The sequence below is a fragment of the Elgaria multicarinata genome, chromosome 8, assembly GCF_023053635.1.
Source record: "Elgaria multicarinata webbii isolate HBS135686 ecotype San Diego chromosome 8, rElgMul1.1.pri, whole genome shotgun sequence".
Lineage (NCBI taxonomy): Eukaryota > Metazoa > Chordata > Lepidosauria > Squamata > Anguidae > Elgaria > Elgaria multicarinata.
The window spans coordinates 61593168-61605929 of NC_086178.1; the positions used below are offsets into that span (position 1 = coordinate 61593168).

The window sequence follows — 12762 nt, forward strand, 5'->3', positions numbered from 1 at the left end:
TTTTTTCTGCGGTCCCAGGATAACCCCAAGGACTGCAGCTGGTGTGGCACATGATTATGGGTCCTTCAACAGGCACCAAAATGTGTCGGTTGGCTCTGTGCCCATGTGGGTGGGGTGGAAGCAATTTTGCCATCCTTGGGATAGCCAGGGGGGGCTTAAACAGAGTTTGGTGGGGGGTACTTATCTTTTTCACCATGCACGACTTTCCTCTTTTAAAAAATGGCACCCGCAACATCCCTCTTCCCTTCCGGGCCATCCCGTGGCCATACAGATGCTGGGGGAGGATCGTGGAAGCAGGTAAATCTGTGATCCTCCCTCCTGCCTCCCACTACACCCTTAGGTATAGACATGCCCCATGACTTTCTTTTAGCAATGCATTCAAAAATGCAACAATTACATTTCTTTCTTTAGTTTGCATGATTCTCCAGAGCCTTCTGTGTAACATGCCAATAGAGGGAAATTGGTTAATTGCTTTGCAAATAGATGCTTGGCTATCCCAAATGATGCCTGTTAATTTTATAAGCATCCTTAGTGGAGGGACAGCATAAAGGGCATTGAAATGATCATTCCATGAATGGCAATGCTCACTTTCATTTTCTAGAGAAAAACAAATATTTATGTATGAAAGAGGCTTCTTTCTTCTGTAATCTGATTGTCAGCAAGCCAAAATGCTTGTATTGCTGAGCTTTCATGTATCAATATAATTAAAAAGCGGTAACACTGCACTCTCACAGCATGTTCCATAATCAAGAGAAGAACAAAGTAGCAAAATATGCAACAAAGAGAATGCAAAGCCTAATTTAATCTAACAATATTAGTCTGTGTTTTTATGCTACTTGTCCCCTTCTTTTTAGGTGAGGGCTCCTAGGTGATACCTTTCAGTGCTAGATTTAGGCCTAATCTACACCAAGCAGGATATTGCACTATGAAAGTGGTATATGGTATGTGTCAATGGGCCCCAACAGTTGTCAGTGCACTTCAATACTGCTATAAAGCAGTAGTGTGGCTCCTGCCTCTTATATACCACTTTCATACTGTTATATCCTGCTTGGTGTAAATTCGGCCATAGATTATAAAAGCAACACTTACTTAAAAAAAAAAAAAAAAAAAAAAGCAGTAGCAAGGGTCAAACCCTTCTAAGAATTGTATTTTGTGCCCTAAAAGCTCTTTCCCAATCAAGTTGTTTGAGAACTGGATGTGGGTGCCTAAACTCAGAGATGCTCTCTTTCTTAGAATGCCTTTGTAAAGTCCTGGAATATTATAAACTAGGGGTAACTGCAACCAGTGGTGCTTCCAGAAAACGTTCTCAAAGTGCCTCATTCACAGAAGAAAAAAACAAAGTGGCTTGTTAAAGAAGAAAAAACAGACTAGCTGCACAGTGCCTCTGATGGTTAGTACTAAGACCCTTCCATCTGGAAGCACGTCAAGATTGAGACTTCAAGTCCAGAGTCCTTCACATATCAGTGATTAATCTGTATATTGGGCTGGAATACATTAAATGTGATGTACATAGACCCATGTCCCTTGGCTAATGGAAGTACCCACCCACTTCATCTCTCTACCAATATTCCAATGGATTATTTATGCTTGCATGTACATGCTACTATAGGGTGACACTGCTTCTGAAGCCATCTCCAACTCTTTCCTTTCCCTTCTTTCCTTCCTTTTTGTTACTTAAGATAATCAGAAACTCCTTTAGGGCAAGGACTGGAGGAGGATGCATGTAGAATCAAAGTAAAGTTGAGCATGGGACCTATCCCAGAATTGAAAGAAGACTTGCACCTAGGCTTGTTATACTCATGTCTTTATTTATCAATAGGGTTGTTAAGCCACCTTCATTCTTTTCAGAACATCCTAGAAGCAGAGCTCAAAGCCACAAGACCTGACATCCCCAATTAAGTGGAGTCAAAAAGTCCCACCTCACCTTTTAATGGAAAGTGATGGCATTATCCTTCTGTCTAAATGAAGGATGGACCTAGTGTAGTCAAAAAAGCTTTCTAAGCAGAGGGAGAAATCAGTTGGAATGGTAAAGGCTTCAGCCAATCAAAGGTAAGGCATCTTGATGGACTGTAACACTCACTGGTCTAAGAAACCAAAAGATTTATGAAGGCCTTGATGATTGCTGCGGCTCAAGAATCCAATTAGATTTTACTGTAGCTGCAGCAGAGTTGCCGGATTCTATGAGATATACATCTTTTGTTCAAAGAGAAGAAAAATATAGAGTAGAATGGCGAGGTATTCTTTCTTTTCCTTCTAGCACAGATTCCCTGCCAAAACTAATGAGGTTTCCAAAATCTACAATATCTAGGACGGTTTAGAGTCAGAACCTTAGTTATTCACACTGCTGTCCTTCAATACAAGGCAATTATGATGGCTCCTTGAGTTCTTCTCTGGCTTGGAGTTTAATCCACACTGAAAAATAATGTCTCCTTTCCTGCTGCTCTTCCAGCTTTCCACTTATTTGGCTTAGCAGTTGCACAAACAATTAAGCTGCGGAAAGTCTCACTGGACACCTCTCTTTCTCCCTGGTAACTTGAACACTGATGCAGCAGAATGCCAGAGGCACTAAGGATGAGGAAAATGGCCATTTGTCACAGATTTCAGACAGCTGCTGGGTGTGAGCAGACAGGTCAGATAAGTCCCTTTGGCAGACAGGGGAAGCTGCTCACTGGGTTCAGGGGGCAAGTGGGAGGGAATAGTCTGATGGACTTCCAGTTGGCCTTGCAGGTCAGACCAGGCCCAAATCAGTCAGAGGCAGATCAGGGCCAATTCTGAGCCAGGTTGGGAAGGGGGGCTCTGCACAGCCATACTGGGAAGCTCACAGGGGTTTGTGTAGGGATATTTCGACCCAGGCACACTGCCAGTGTAAACTGGCCACAGCAAGATCCTAATAGGATAGCTATTTTCTGATTTGGTGGGGCAGGGGATGGATTGATGGGATAACATGTTCATTCTGAACCTAGTTCTGGACTGAGTTGGTGGGTGGGAGCACTCAACACTATCCATAACCATCCCTCTATGAGATTCAAGAGAACAGTCAAATACTGCTCCCATCCACAGCAGAAACAATGAGGATTGAGTCTCCTTGACTTTGTGCTGCTGCTGCTGCTGCTGCTACTACTACTACTACTACTACTACTACTACTAGCATTTGTATTGAGCTTTCAAAGTACTTCATTACCAAGTAAGTATATTGAAATCCCTTTAACAAGCCATAGAACAATCTTGTAAGATAGGTAGGTTTTATTGTTCCCACTACTGTAGATGCTGGGAGTGAAATAGTAAGCTGAGTTTGAGAGAGAATGACTAGATTCAAACAACACACCATGGCTCATTGTGATGAGCTGCAGAACCTGTGGGCACCAGGTTACGTATTCAACCCCTGCTCGGAGGTTGATGTGTCATGCGATCCAATGAGCATTGGTAATGGGAGTGTTAAACAACCTTCTCATATCCTCAAAGTCCAGGCACAATTCAAAGTGCTGGTTATCACCTATAAAGCCCTATATGGCTCAGGTCCAGGTTATCTGAAAGACTGCATTCTCCCATATGAGCTTGCCCATGCTCTGAGGTCTTCTGGGGAGGCCTTTCTCTTAGTCCCACCAACATCCCAGGCACGCCTGATGGGTATGCAGGAGAGGGCCTTCTCGGTGGCTGCTCGAAAGCTCTGGAACTCCCTTCCCAGGGAGGCTAGGCTGGCTCCCTCTGTGCTACACTTTCAGAGGCAGGCAAAAACCATTTTGTTTCAGCAGGCTTTTGGAACTACTCTGGACCTGTATTGGATCCCCCTTTTAATGTTACTGTGTTTTTTAAAACAAACAAACAAACAAACAAACATGTTTTTAATTTTACTGCAAGTTTAATTCTATATTAACTTTTGTAAATTTATATTTATATGTTTTAATTGCACATGTTTTAATCTTGTAAACCACCTGGGGAAAATATGGGATAATAATAATAATAATAATAATAATAATAATAATAATAATAATAATAATAGAAGATGGGAGTTGCATATTCAAAATGGTGGCTGCAAGTGCCCTGCATTCACGGCAGCCTCACCATGGTTTAAATAACCCACGGTGAGCTGTTGTATCATGCAAAGAGCCGCAATATAGCTTTGCCTGATTTCATTGGCAGAGGGGCTAGACTGAATTGGGGAAGTCCTGGAACAATGGTCTTTTGCATTCAAAGTCTACAGAACAGCAGGAAATATGTGTGTTTCGATCCAGATTTGCCCAAATCATCTGGAAAGGGTGGATGGCGGTGTCCCATTTTAAGATGAAGAGGGGGGTATGGGTATATAGTGCTGAACCTTCCTTCTGCCTGCAGTTTAGCTTCCCACAGTCTGTCTTCCTCCTATTAGCCAGGCTCTGAAGCAATCTTGCCTGGAAGAAGAATGCCTGGGGATGAGGGCCATAGTAAGTCAAGCTTACTATGGTGGAAGGCAAGGCAAAAATTATTATTTTTTCAATGAAAGGTCTACATTTGCAGATGTCATTTATTGAGGAAAGATATCTATGTGCCTTAAACTCAGAAATGACCCAATCATATTTAAAGTGGAGACCCAATCATATATTTTTTTCCAACAAAACCCTCAACGCCCACCCCACTTTGTCTATGATTGGCGCAGATCTTGGACACAATCTGTGGTTGAAGCCCATCCATTTCTGAGCTTGTAATGTGATTCATACACCATGAAAAATGTATTAGACAGCATGCATAAATTTTGAAAAAAAATGCATGAAAAAAATCATACTTTTAAAATGTGCACAAATATGCTTTACTCAATGAGACAAGAATGCATACATTAAAAATAATAATAAAGCTCCCAATCTAATCCAAACTCAAGTTGGAACGAGCTTTGAGATGGAATTTGGAGAACTATGTCAAGTTCGGGTTTTGCCGATTCAGACATCCTTCATGTAGGCTTAAGACACATGGATATGTTTCCACCATTAAAGGAACTCTGCAAATGCAGACCTTTCACTGAGACATTTGAACGTTTTGCCAATATCCTTGTCTGGGTCTCACCACACACACACGCACACACACACACTCATAAATATGCTGAGAAATGTCACAAGCAGAGCCTTTGCATCGCACTAGCAAGGCATTCATATCTCTCTTTCACCTTGAAGACCTGTCATCTAATGAATTTCTTGTCTCCTCTCTGATGCACATGGAGCACAGATGATAACGACAAATTGCAGCCTACCTGAAGGCACAACAGGCTGCTTTGCAATCAACAAGCATTAGCATCAACTGGAGCAGCAGAGGATGAACTCAACAGCTGAGATCTGAATATGGGAGTGGAGTGTGCTGAGAATGATAGTATTATTGGCAGACAATCTGGTGTTCACAATTGCTATTTATGACCTATATTCTGTGGCAGGTTGAGGCCCAAGTTACACATTAGTTGCATATGAACGTAATGGTTACTTGAGGACCCCTTTAAATGAGAAAAAGACCCTTCCAGTGAGGGCAATTGAGAGCACAGTGGCGGTGGGAAAGGCATTGTGTAACCCATTCTCATACATCATTTCTACCTCAAACTAGAGAAGTCAGAGAAATCCACAATGGAAGCAAATGAGTTCAGATTTTTATGAATCTGGCCTGTGGTTTCTGCTGCAGACTGGGTTCCACCCTGCCCCTCGGATTCCGCAGACCATTTTTCCTAACCTTTGAACATTTTAGGTAAATTTCATCATAGGAAAACATACACAAATTTTTTTACAGAGGCCAAAAATGTGCATTTCTCCCAAAGGCTAAAGTGTGAAAATGTGTATTTGGGGGGAATTAGCACAATTCTGCAAGTGTATTTGAGTAAAATTCGCATATGCACAATTTGGGAAGCCAAAAATAAATGTGTCTCCACAGATGGGAGGTTGATGCAACGAAAGGCACCTGACAATCTGCGAAACGCAGACGGAATGGATTTTATACAATTCATACAGATTTTAAGTATATGTGTTGGGGTGGTGGTGGTTAAACTGATATTTTCCCAAGTTTGAAATCCCATAGGGGCAAAGCCACTTGCAGGTGTCTATGATTTGGAGCAGGGAAAATATAAAGCCTTCTTCTCCCACCTTTCCACTCTCGATTGCTCACTGGAAATAGCCTTCCGCCATTTGAAGTAGTCCTTGGGCTACCATTACCCACTTTATTTGCACATAACATGTTGTTTGATTTCATTAAAATACAAGTACGGTAATGAATTGCCAGCATTCACTGTAAATACTTTATTTCACAAAGCTGCTTTGCTGTAGAAAAGAACGGGCTTCTGCAGAACAGTTTGTTTATAGAGTTGGCCATTTGATCCAGAGGGAGAGGTGGGTAATAAATATATTAATTAATTATTACACACACACACACGAACAGAGTGGTGGGGGGAAACAGATGCTCAGAAAACATAGTACAGAGTAGCACACCTCCCCTCCAACAGAGATCATGTAATGTAAAACCAAGATCTACATGCAAACCACCTTTAGTGCAGAGGTTCCATTTGCGACCTTTCTCTCCGTCAAAAGGCAGGGGAGGAGAGAATTTGAGCAAATAGGATCTCTGTACATTGAGACATTAATCTGCACTGCTCTTTCTCTCATCTGGTGAAGGGAAGGCCCTATGCAGCTACTCTATAAAGTGAATGACATCGGTAATTATTAAATCAGGGCTATGACTTTAGTATTGGAGCCTCCTTGACAGATCATGAGGGTGTCAATCAGACCTAATTCAGCATCCAAACTGAATGATCAAGATGTTGATGATGATTCTAGATTCATTCTGTGTATAGATTAAAAACCTTGATCTGGTGCTGGACTGATACTATTCTACAGTAAAACACAGGGAAACCTGGTAAATACATGCTTTAATGGCACATGTGTCACCATGTAATCCATTTACTACCTTCATAAATACAATCTGGTTCCTAGCAATTGCTAGGAAATATTGCCCTTAGGGCTAGGTATACCATTTCCATTGTGATAATCATTCCTGAAACACGATTGCCCCCTGGTAGTGAGAAGTGAGCAATGCATGCAAATTGAACCTCTGCAGCATCGAATCCTTTCCTAGCTGTTTTCTAACTCTCCTGTTCTTCCAAGCATAATTCAGCATAATTTCTGTCCCCAGAAATCTGTACTAAATTTTCCAAATCTGGTGTCAGCAGATATGAGCTATTTTCAGTTCTGCCACCAGTTCTGTAAAATCAGTACAGATTTTTGGGGACAGAAATTATGCCAAATAATGCTACACAGCTATAGATTTGTAGTTACACATGAAGCCTTTTTGACAAAACAGTATTTTAGAGTAAATACAGATTTGTGCCTCCATACCCCCTATTTTAAAGCATTTGTCTTTCAAACATGTTCACGGATTTACAAAAATAAAAATAAAACAGCTTTTAATTTTGATCTGATGCTGTTGGTGCCTTTTCCAACTAAAACCAAGATATGGACCATGGATCATGTGCAGCTCCTGTGCCTCCCTCCCCAGTTCAGCTCCTACTGCCCCACTAACTTTACAAGGCTCTCTGGAAAAAATGTTAAAAGGTGTTTAAAAATTTAAGAAACAAAAATTGCATCTCTAGCACTGCAGAACACTCCAAGGGTCCAATTTGGCTTGTTACAGAGTGCTAAAGGTGTGAAGTTTACTTTATAGGTAAGCTAAATTTGACCCCCGACCTCTCAACTGCAATCTAGAGTCTAGATTCTAAACCATGAATCAAGCAAAAGAGAACTCCGGCTATTGGGTGGTATAGAAACGCAATCAATCAATCAATCAATCAATAAATGTCTTATGTGTGCCATCTCAAGGAAATAGGTTGGAGGCTCTGCCTTTGAAGACATGAAATTAGTAAGGTTGTGGCACGAATCAGGTATCAGGGATGGGAGTATTTCCCCCCATTCCATTCCTTTACTTTTCCTCTTGTTAATGTTCTTCGTCATTCCAATCTTCTTCAATTCTGATTTTTAACTAAAATTAATTCCTGGTTTGGCTCATGCATAGTTTCATTTGTGTTCCCCCCCCCCTTTGTTACTGACACTGAACAATGATAGAACATGTCAGAAAAGAGGTAAGTGTTTATGATTGCATCAAGATTATTATTGTCTGGTACATTACTGATGAACAAATGCATTCATGCATATTGGGGGTGGGGAGATACACTGCACAAATAGAATCTTGATACAGCCATCTGTACAATCACATTATTTGCATTTTGGAGTGTTTGATGAAAACTGCAAATTGCACGTGCGCAACTACAAAAACATCACACAATAAGAATTTTGAGGCCAACATACATACAATTATAAATTATTTTGCATGTCTAATCAATGCAAACATGTGCACTAGAAATATAGAGGGAAAGAAAGCCATAAAATAATGTATTGTCTTCACACAACATTTATTTAGGAGTTTGTATAATATCTCTTTCTGTTCAAGATAAATTGGTGTGAACGATGGAGCTATGGTAAGGCAATATGGTGTCCACAGTAGAATGAAAGTAAGTGATGTGGCCTTCTAAAAGTTGCAAGGACTGGCCAGATGCAGCAAAAACAACGGTCTTGTAGCCCTTTAAAGTAAGGATGGGGAAGTGTTTTATCTCCAGAAAGCAGATTCCCCCGAAGCCATATGATATCAGGAGGCAGACCCTGCCCTGAAGCCCCTCCCTTGCCCTTAAGCCCCTCCTCTGATACCATCGGGGAGTTTCTTCCTGCAGAGAGCGGCACCAAGTGACTGCCTTTTCCTTTGTTTTGCATGGAGAATAGGACAGTCCCTCAAGGGCAGCGAAAGGCAGACTTCCTTGTTCTCTGGAAATATCCAGTCTTATCTCCAGACAGTGATCAGAGATAAGACTGAGGTTGTCTCTCCCCATGCTAGTGAAAACATTTCTCTCCCAGAAAGCTGGGAGAGGAGTGGGCCTGGCCAATGACACCAATGTGCATATAACAAGGACCATATAAGCTATAGTCTCACAAAAGCTCTGGTTTCAAGCGTGCTCTGCAAGCGCTACTCACCAATCGAAGTCTGCCTCTGTGCAAACGCATGGTTCAGATGCCATGGCTCCAGCATACTTGCCCTGCATGCATTTCTTTTCTGACTTACGCTTCTTGTAGATCCTTTTTGCTCCCATGATGCATGCTTCTCCCTGCATTGAGAGAAAGCACACCATAAGGTTTATCTGCAGCATAGTAAAAATAATACACACTTGAGGCTCTGCTTCATGAATTAGAAACAGCAAGGGAGGGTTCACCTCTTTTTACATTCAGAGCAAACTGGCCACACCTTACTTGGCCCTCACAAAGGCCTCCACTTATGAATGCAGCATCTCCCATGGGGCAAGAAATATATGCATGTGAATGGGGTGCAACAGAAGGTACCCAGATGAACCCTAGATTGATGGTTTGCCCCTTCCATGTCAGGAATAAAGACATGAAATGTGAACAGGGATGAAGTGAGCTTAACTTTATTAACATGATGGAATCTACAGTGAGCAATCAAGTTAGCATCCAGCTAACAACCTTTTCAGTGCAGGTCCCTATCCTTCAGGAGAGAGCATCACAAATAAAACCACCTGCTGTCAACTTACCATAAGCGATTTCATGAGTTTGCTCTCCCTTGCTCAGCCCAAGGTGGAGCTGAGGAAACCCAGATAGCCCCGTGCTATGACTGCATAACCCCTAGATTTGATCAGGCTACCTGAATCCAAAGGTAGCTCTATTCTGTAACTCCACCACCTGCTAGCTATGAGGCCATCACCCAGAAGGTGCCTCTGGGTATCCACCAAGTTAGCCTCAATGTAGACTCTCCAAGCCTCCACTGTAAAGGGCAGTTGTACTTAAACAATTGCCAATAATCTACATTCTCATAGATCACAACTTTATGAACAACATGGAGTAGGCAAAAAAAGAAGATGTCCTTGGCATCCAATTCAGAAGTGAGCTAACTCTTGGAGATTTCACAGAAGTCTGCAGGGTGGGGGCAGACTTTATACCGGTCTTTGTGTCCTGCTCTTATAGGGCCCCGTTTCCTGCTTTGGGGATGCATTCCCAGCAGGCATGTCTTCCTCTCTGCCCTTAAGCTGGGGGCTGGGGCAAACTTGACACCCAATTAGCTTTAAATTCCACCTTCCATCCAATACCCTCACTAGTTGCAGCTGGAATTTCAATATATAACAGTGCCATCATGGATGTTATTTAAACAATTCTGACCCAATCAATTACAATGAACAGAAATTAATATATTTTTAATTAGAGCACCAATGTCTCAGTTCAAATCCTACTTCTCTGATTTTTTTACCTGACTATGAAGCTGCCAAGGTCGGTAATCATCCTCAGCACACCGTCTGTCAAAAATTGACTTGTAGTCCACTTTCACCAGCTGCCACTCAGAGCGATGGCTGAAGTGTCCAAAAACTCTGCACAAAAAGAGCTTAGGATGTTCTAACGGTTTAGCACATCTATCTTCATGAGTTTCCCCCTCAAAAGTTACCATAGATTTAGTATCCAGCTTTGATTAATTCGAATCATTTAAATCTAAATAAATGTGGATATTACCAAAACTTCAGAATATGAGTTGTTTATGAAGTTTGAGAAATATGATATAGCTTACAATATAATAAAGAAAAGCTACTATATTGTTAGAAGAAAAGATCACTTTAAAAAGACACCTTTTCCTGTAACCAAACCCAAAGGGGTTCAAAAACTAAGCAAGTAAGCCCTTTAAACTCTGCCCCACCACTTAAAAATTTCCCTGTCACTTTTGGTGACCATATGGAAAGGAGGACAAGGCTCCTGTATCTTTAACAGTTGTTTAGAGAAGGGAATTTCAGCAGGTGTCATTTGTAGGCAAAAACGTATGAACAACAGGTGCTCACCTTAACCAGAAGTTAAACAATGAGTGGCTACAAAGTTAAGGAAATAATGAAACAATAAACTTATAACAAAAGCAATCTTTTATGTAAAAAAACAAAAAAGGGAATAAAATGTGGAACACTTTTTGTAAGCATACACCAAAGATAATAAATATACAGATGACAATAATATAATAATAAATCTGCTCCACAATATCTGTAAGTGAAGGCCAAATGAGTTTCGACTTGCAATCTTCTTCAGTGGCCTGATAACATAGCTCGTTAAAGACTTCAGTTCAGGTAAGTTTGTTTGGAAAAAGAAAATATATGCAGGCTGACTCAATTGGTCCCAAATTCAGGGAATATATAAAGTTGTTACTCCCTATAGCACGGCGAGTGGTGCCTCATAAATCACTGACTGCCCCAACTCCTGTGGATCCATAACAAGCATGCAGCACCTGGTGAAATTCCCTCTTTATCACAACAGTTAAAACTGCAGTAGCCCTGCCTTCTTTTGTATCTGGTTACTCTAGTATAGCTCCTGCAGCTTTAACTGTTGTGGTGAAGAGGGAACAACATCTGTTGAAATGCCCTTTTCTGTACAGCTGTTCAAGATACAGGAGCCCTGTCCTCCTTTTCATACGGTCAGCCTACTATCACTTAATCAGTGTTTGCCTTGTTGATTAATCTACTGACTTAGAAACCAATCCTACAGTTCCCAGGGATACAGGGAAACGGGCAGGGAAGGGGGATCCATGGAACTGAAAGATCCTCAGCCCTCTCAGCTTCCAACATGGAAGGAATTCAGACTACCTTTGAGGAAGGGTTTTAGTAGGTATCTCCCCCTTAAAGTTGAAAGAAAAACTCAACCTCTGCAGAGCGAGTGAGGTGAGTGGAAAACATCCCCATTGTTCCTTCTGCCCTGTCAGCAAAAACATGGCAGGGCTTCGGATAGAGCGGAGCCTCTGAGATCAGAACACTCCATTGTGGGGGCTCCTTGCCATTAGGTTTTGTCCCTAAATCTATTAACTACAACTAAAGTGCTTTTTTTATTATTGAGACGATAGTAATTCATTTGGCACTTAATTCAGAGGATTATTTGACTGAGTGAAGTTGAACAAATTGCAGATTTCATCATCAAATAATAAATTCATATCAACAACCAAATCAGCATAAATATACTTTCATCATAAAACTATTCAACATTACATTAACAAATATTGCTTTAACATTCAAGCTAATTAATCTTTGTTAATCATCAAACATCAGAGCATGATGCTGGAATCCAGACTGTGGAATATCATTTTAAATGCTCAGTGAAGAATCTTTCTCCTCTGTTCCCAGGCTATAAGTGAAATCTCATCTGACTGTTAGTGTTATAGTTAACTAACTATGGAACAGATCCCATGAAAGCATCTGTGCTGGACATTATCTATGTAATATTTTCTACTTACGTCATAATCAAGGTCTCCTCTCCGGGCTCGCCCAGGACCCCATCAACAAAGAGTGGGATAGATGTGAAGCTGTACTTGTTCCATGATCTTCCTTCATCAAAACTCAACCTAGTGGAGACAAAAGCAATGGGGGACATCTTTCTGGAAGCATTGTTGAAGAAGAAATAAGTATAAAGGAAATGTATGTATCAAAATATTGCCTCTATTTAAAGACTTTGAGGTACATAATCCAAGATGTCTTCTCACAAACAGAATTCAAGAACTGCAGAGGTCTAAAAATATGGTCCTTTTTCCCCATTTGAGAGAAAGTACACAGAAATAAACATTGTGAAACAATATTTTAAAAATATAAGGGCAGCAGAAGACAGTCATAAAGGTGAACACAACATTAGGAATGATTAAGGAATGGGAAGGTACAGAGGAGATCACAGTACAGTTCTACTGGTAGCCCCACCT

At 41.1% G+C, this 12762-nt stretch overlaps 1 protein-coding gene across 1 annotated transcript in view; it reads right to left on the reverse strand.

The window, feature by feature from the left end:
• SORCS1 (sortilin related VPS10 domain containing receptor 1) overlaps positions 1-12762 on the reverse strand; it is a 457816-nt gene that overhangs the window by 50293 nt on the left and 394761 nt on the right. Inside the window, exons 14-16 of the mRNA XM_063131568.1 lie at positions 12307-12414; positions 10300-10417; positions 9018-9148 (exon numbers count right to left, since the gene is read on the reverse strand). Of these exons, the coding sequence (XP_062987638.1) occupies positions 9018-9148; positions 10300-10417; positions 12307-12414 (357 nt within the window). The remainder of the gene's footprint in view (positions 1-9017; positions 9149-10299; positions 10418-12306; positions 12415-12762) is intronic.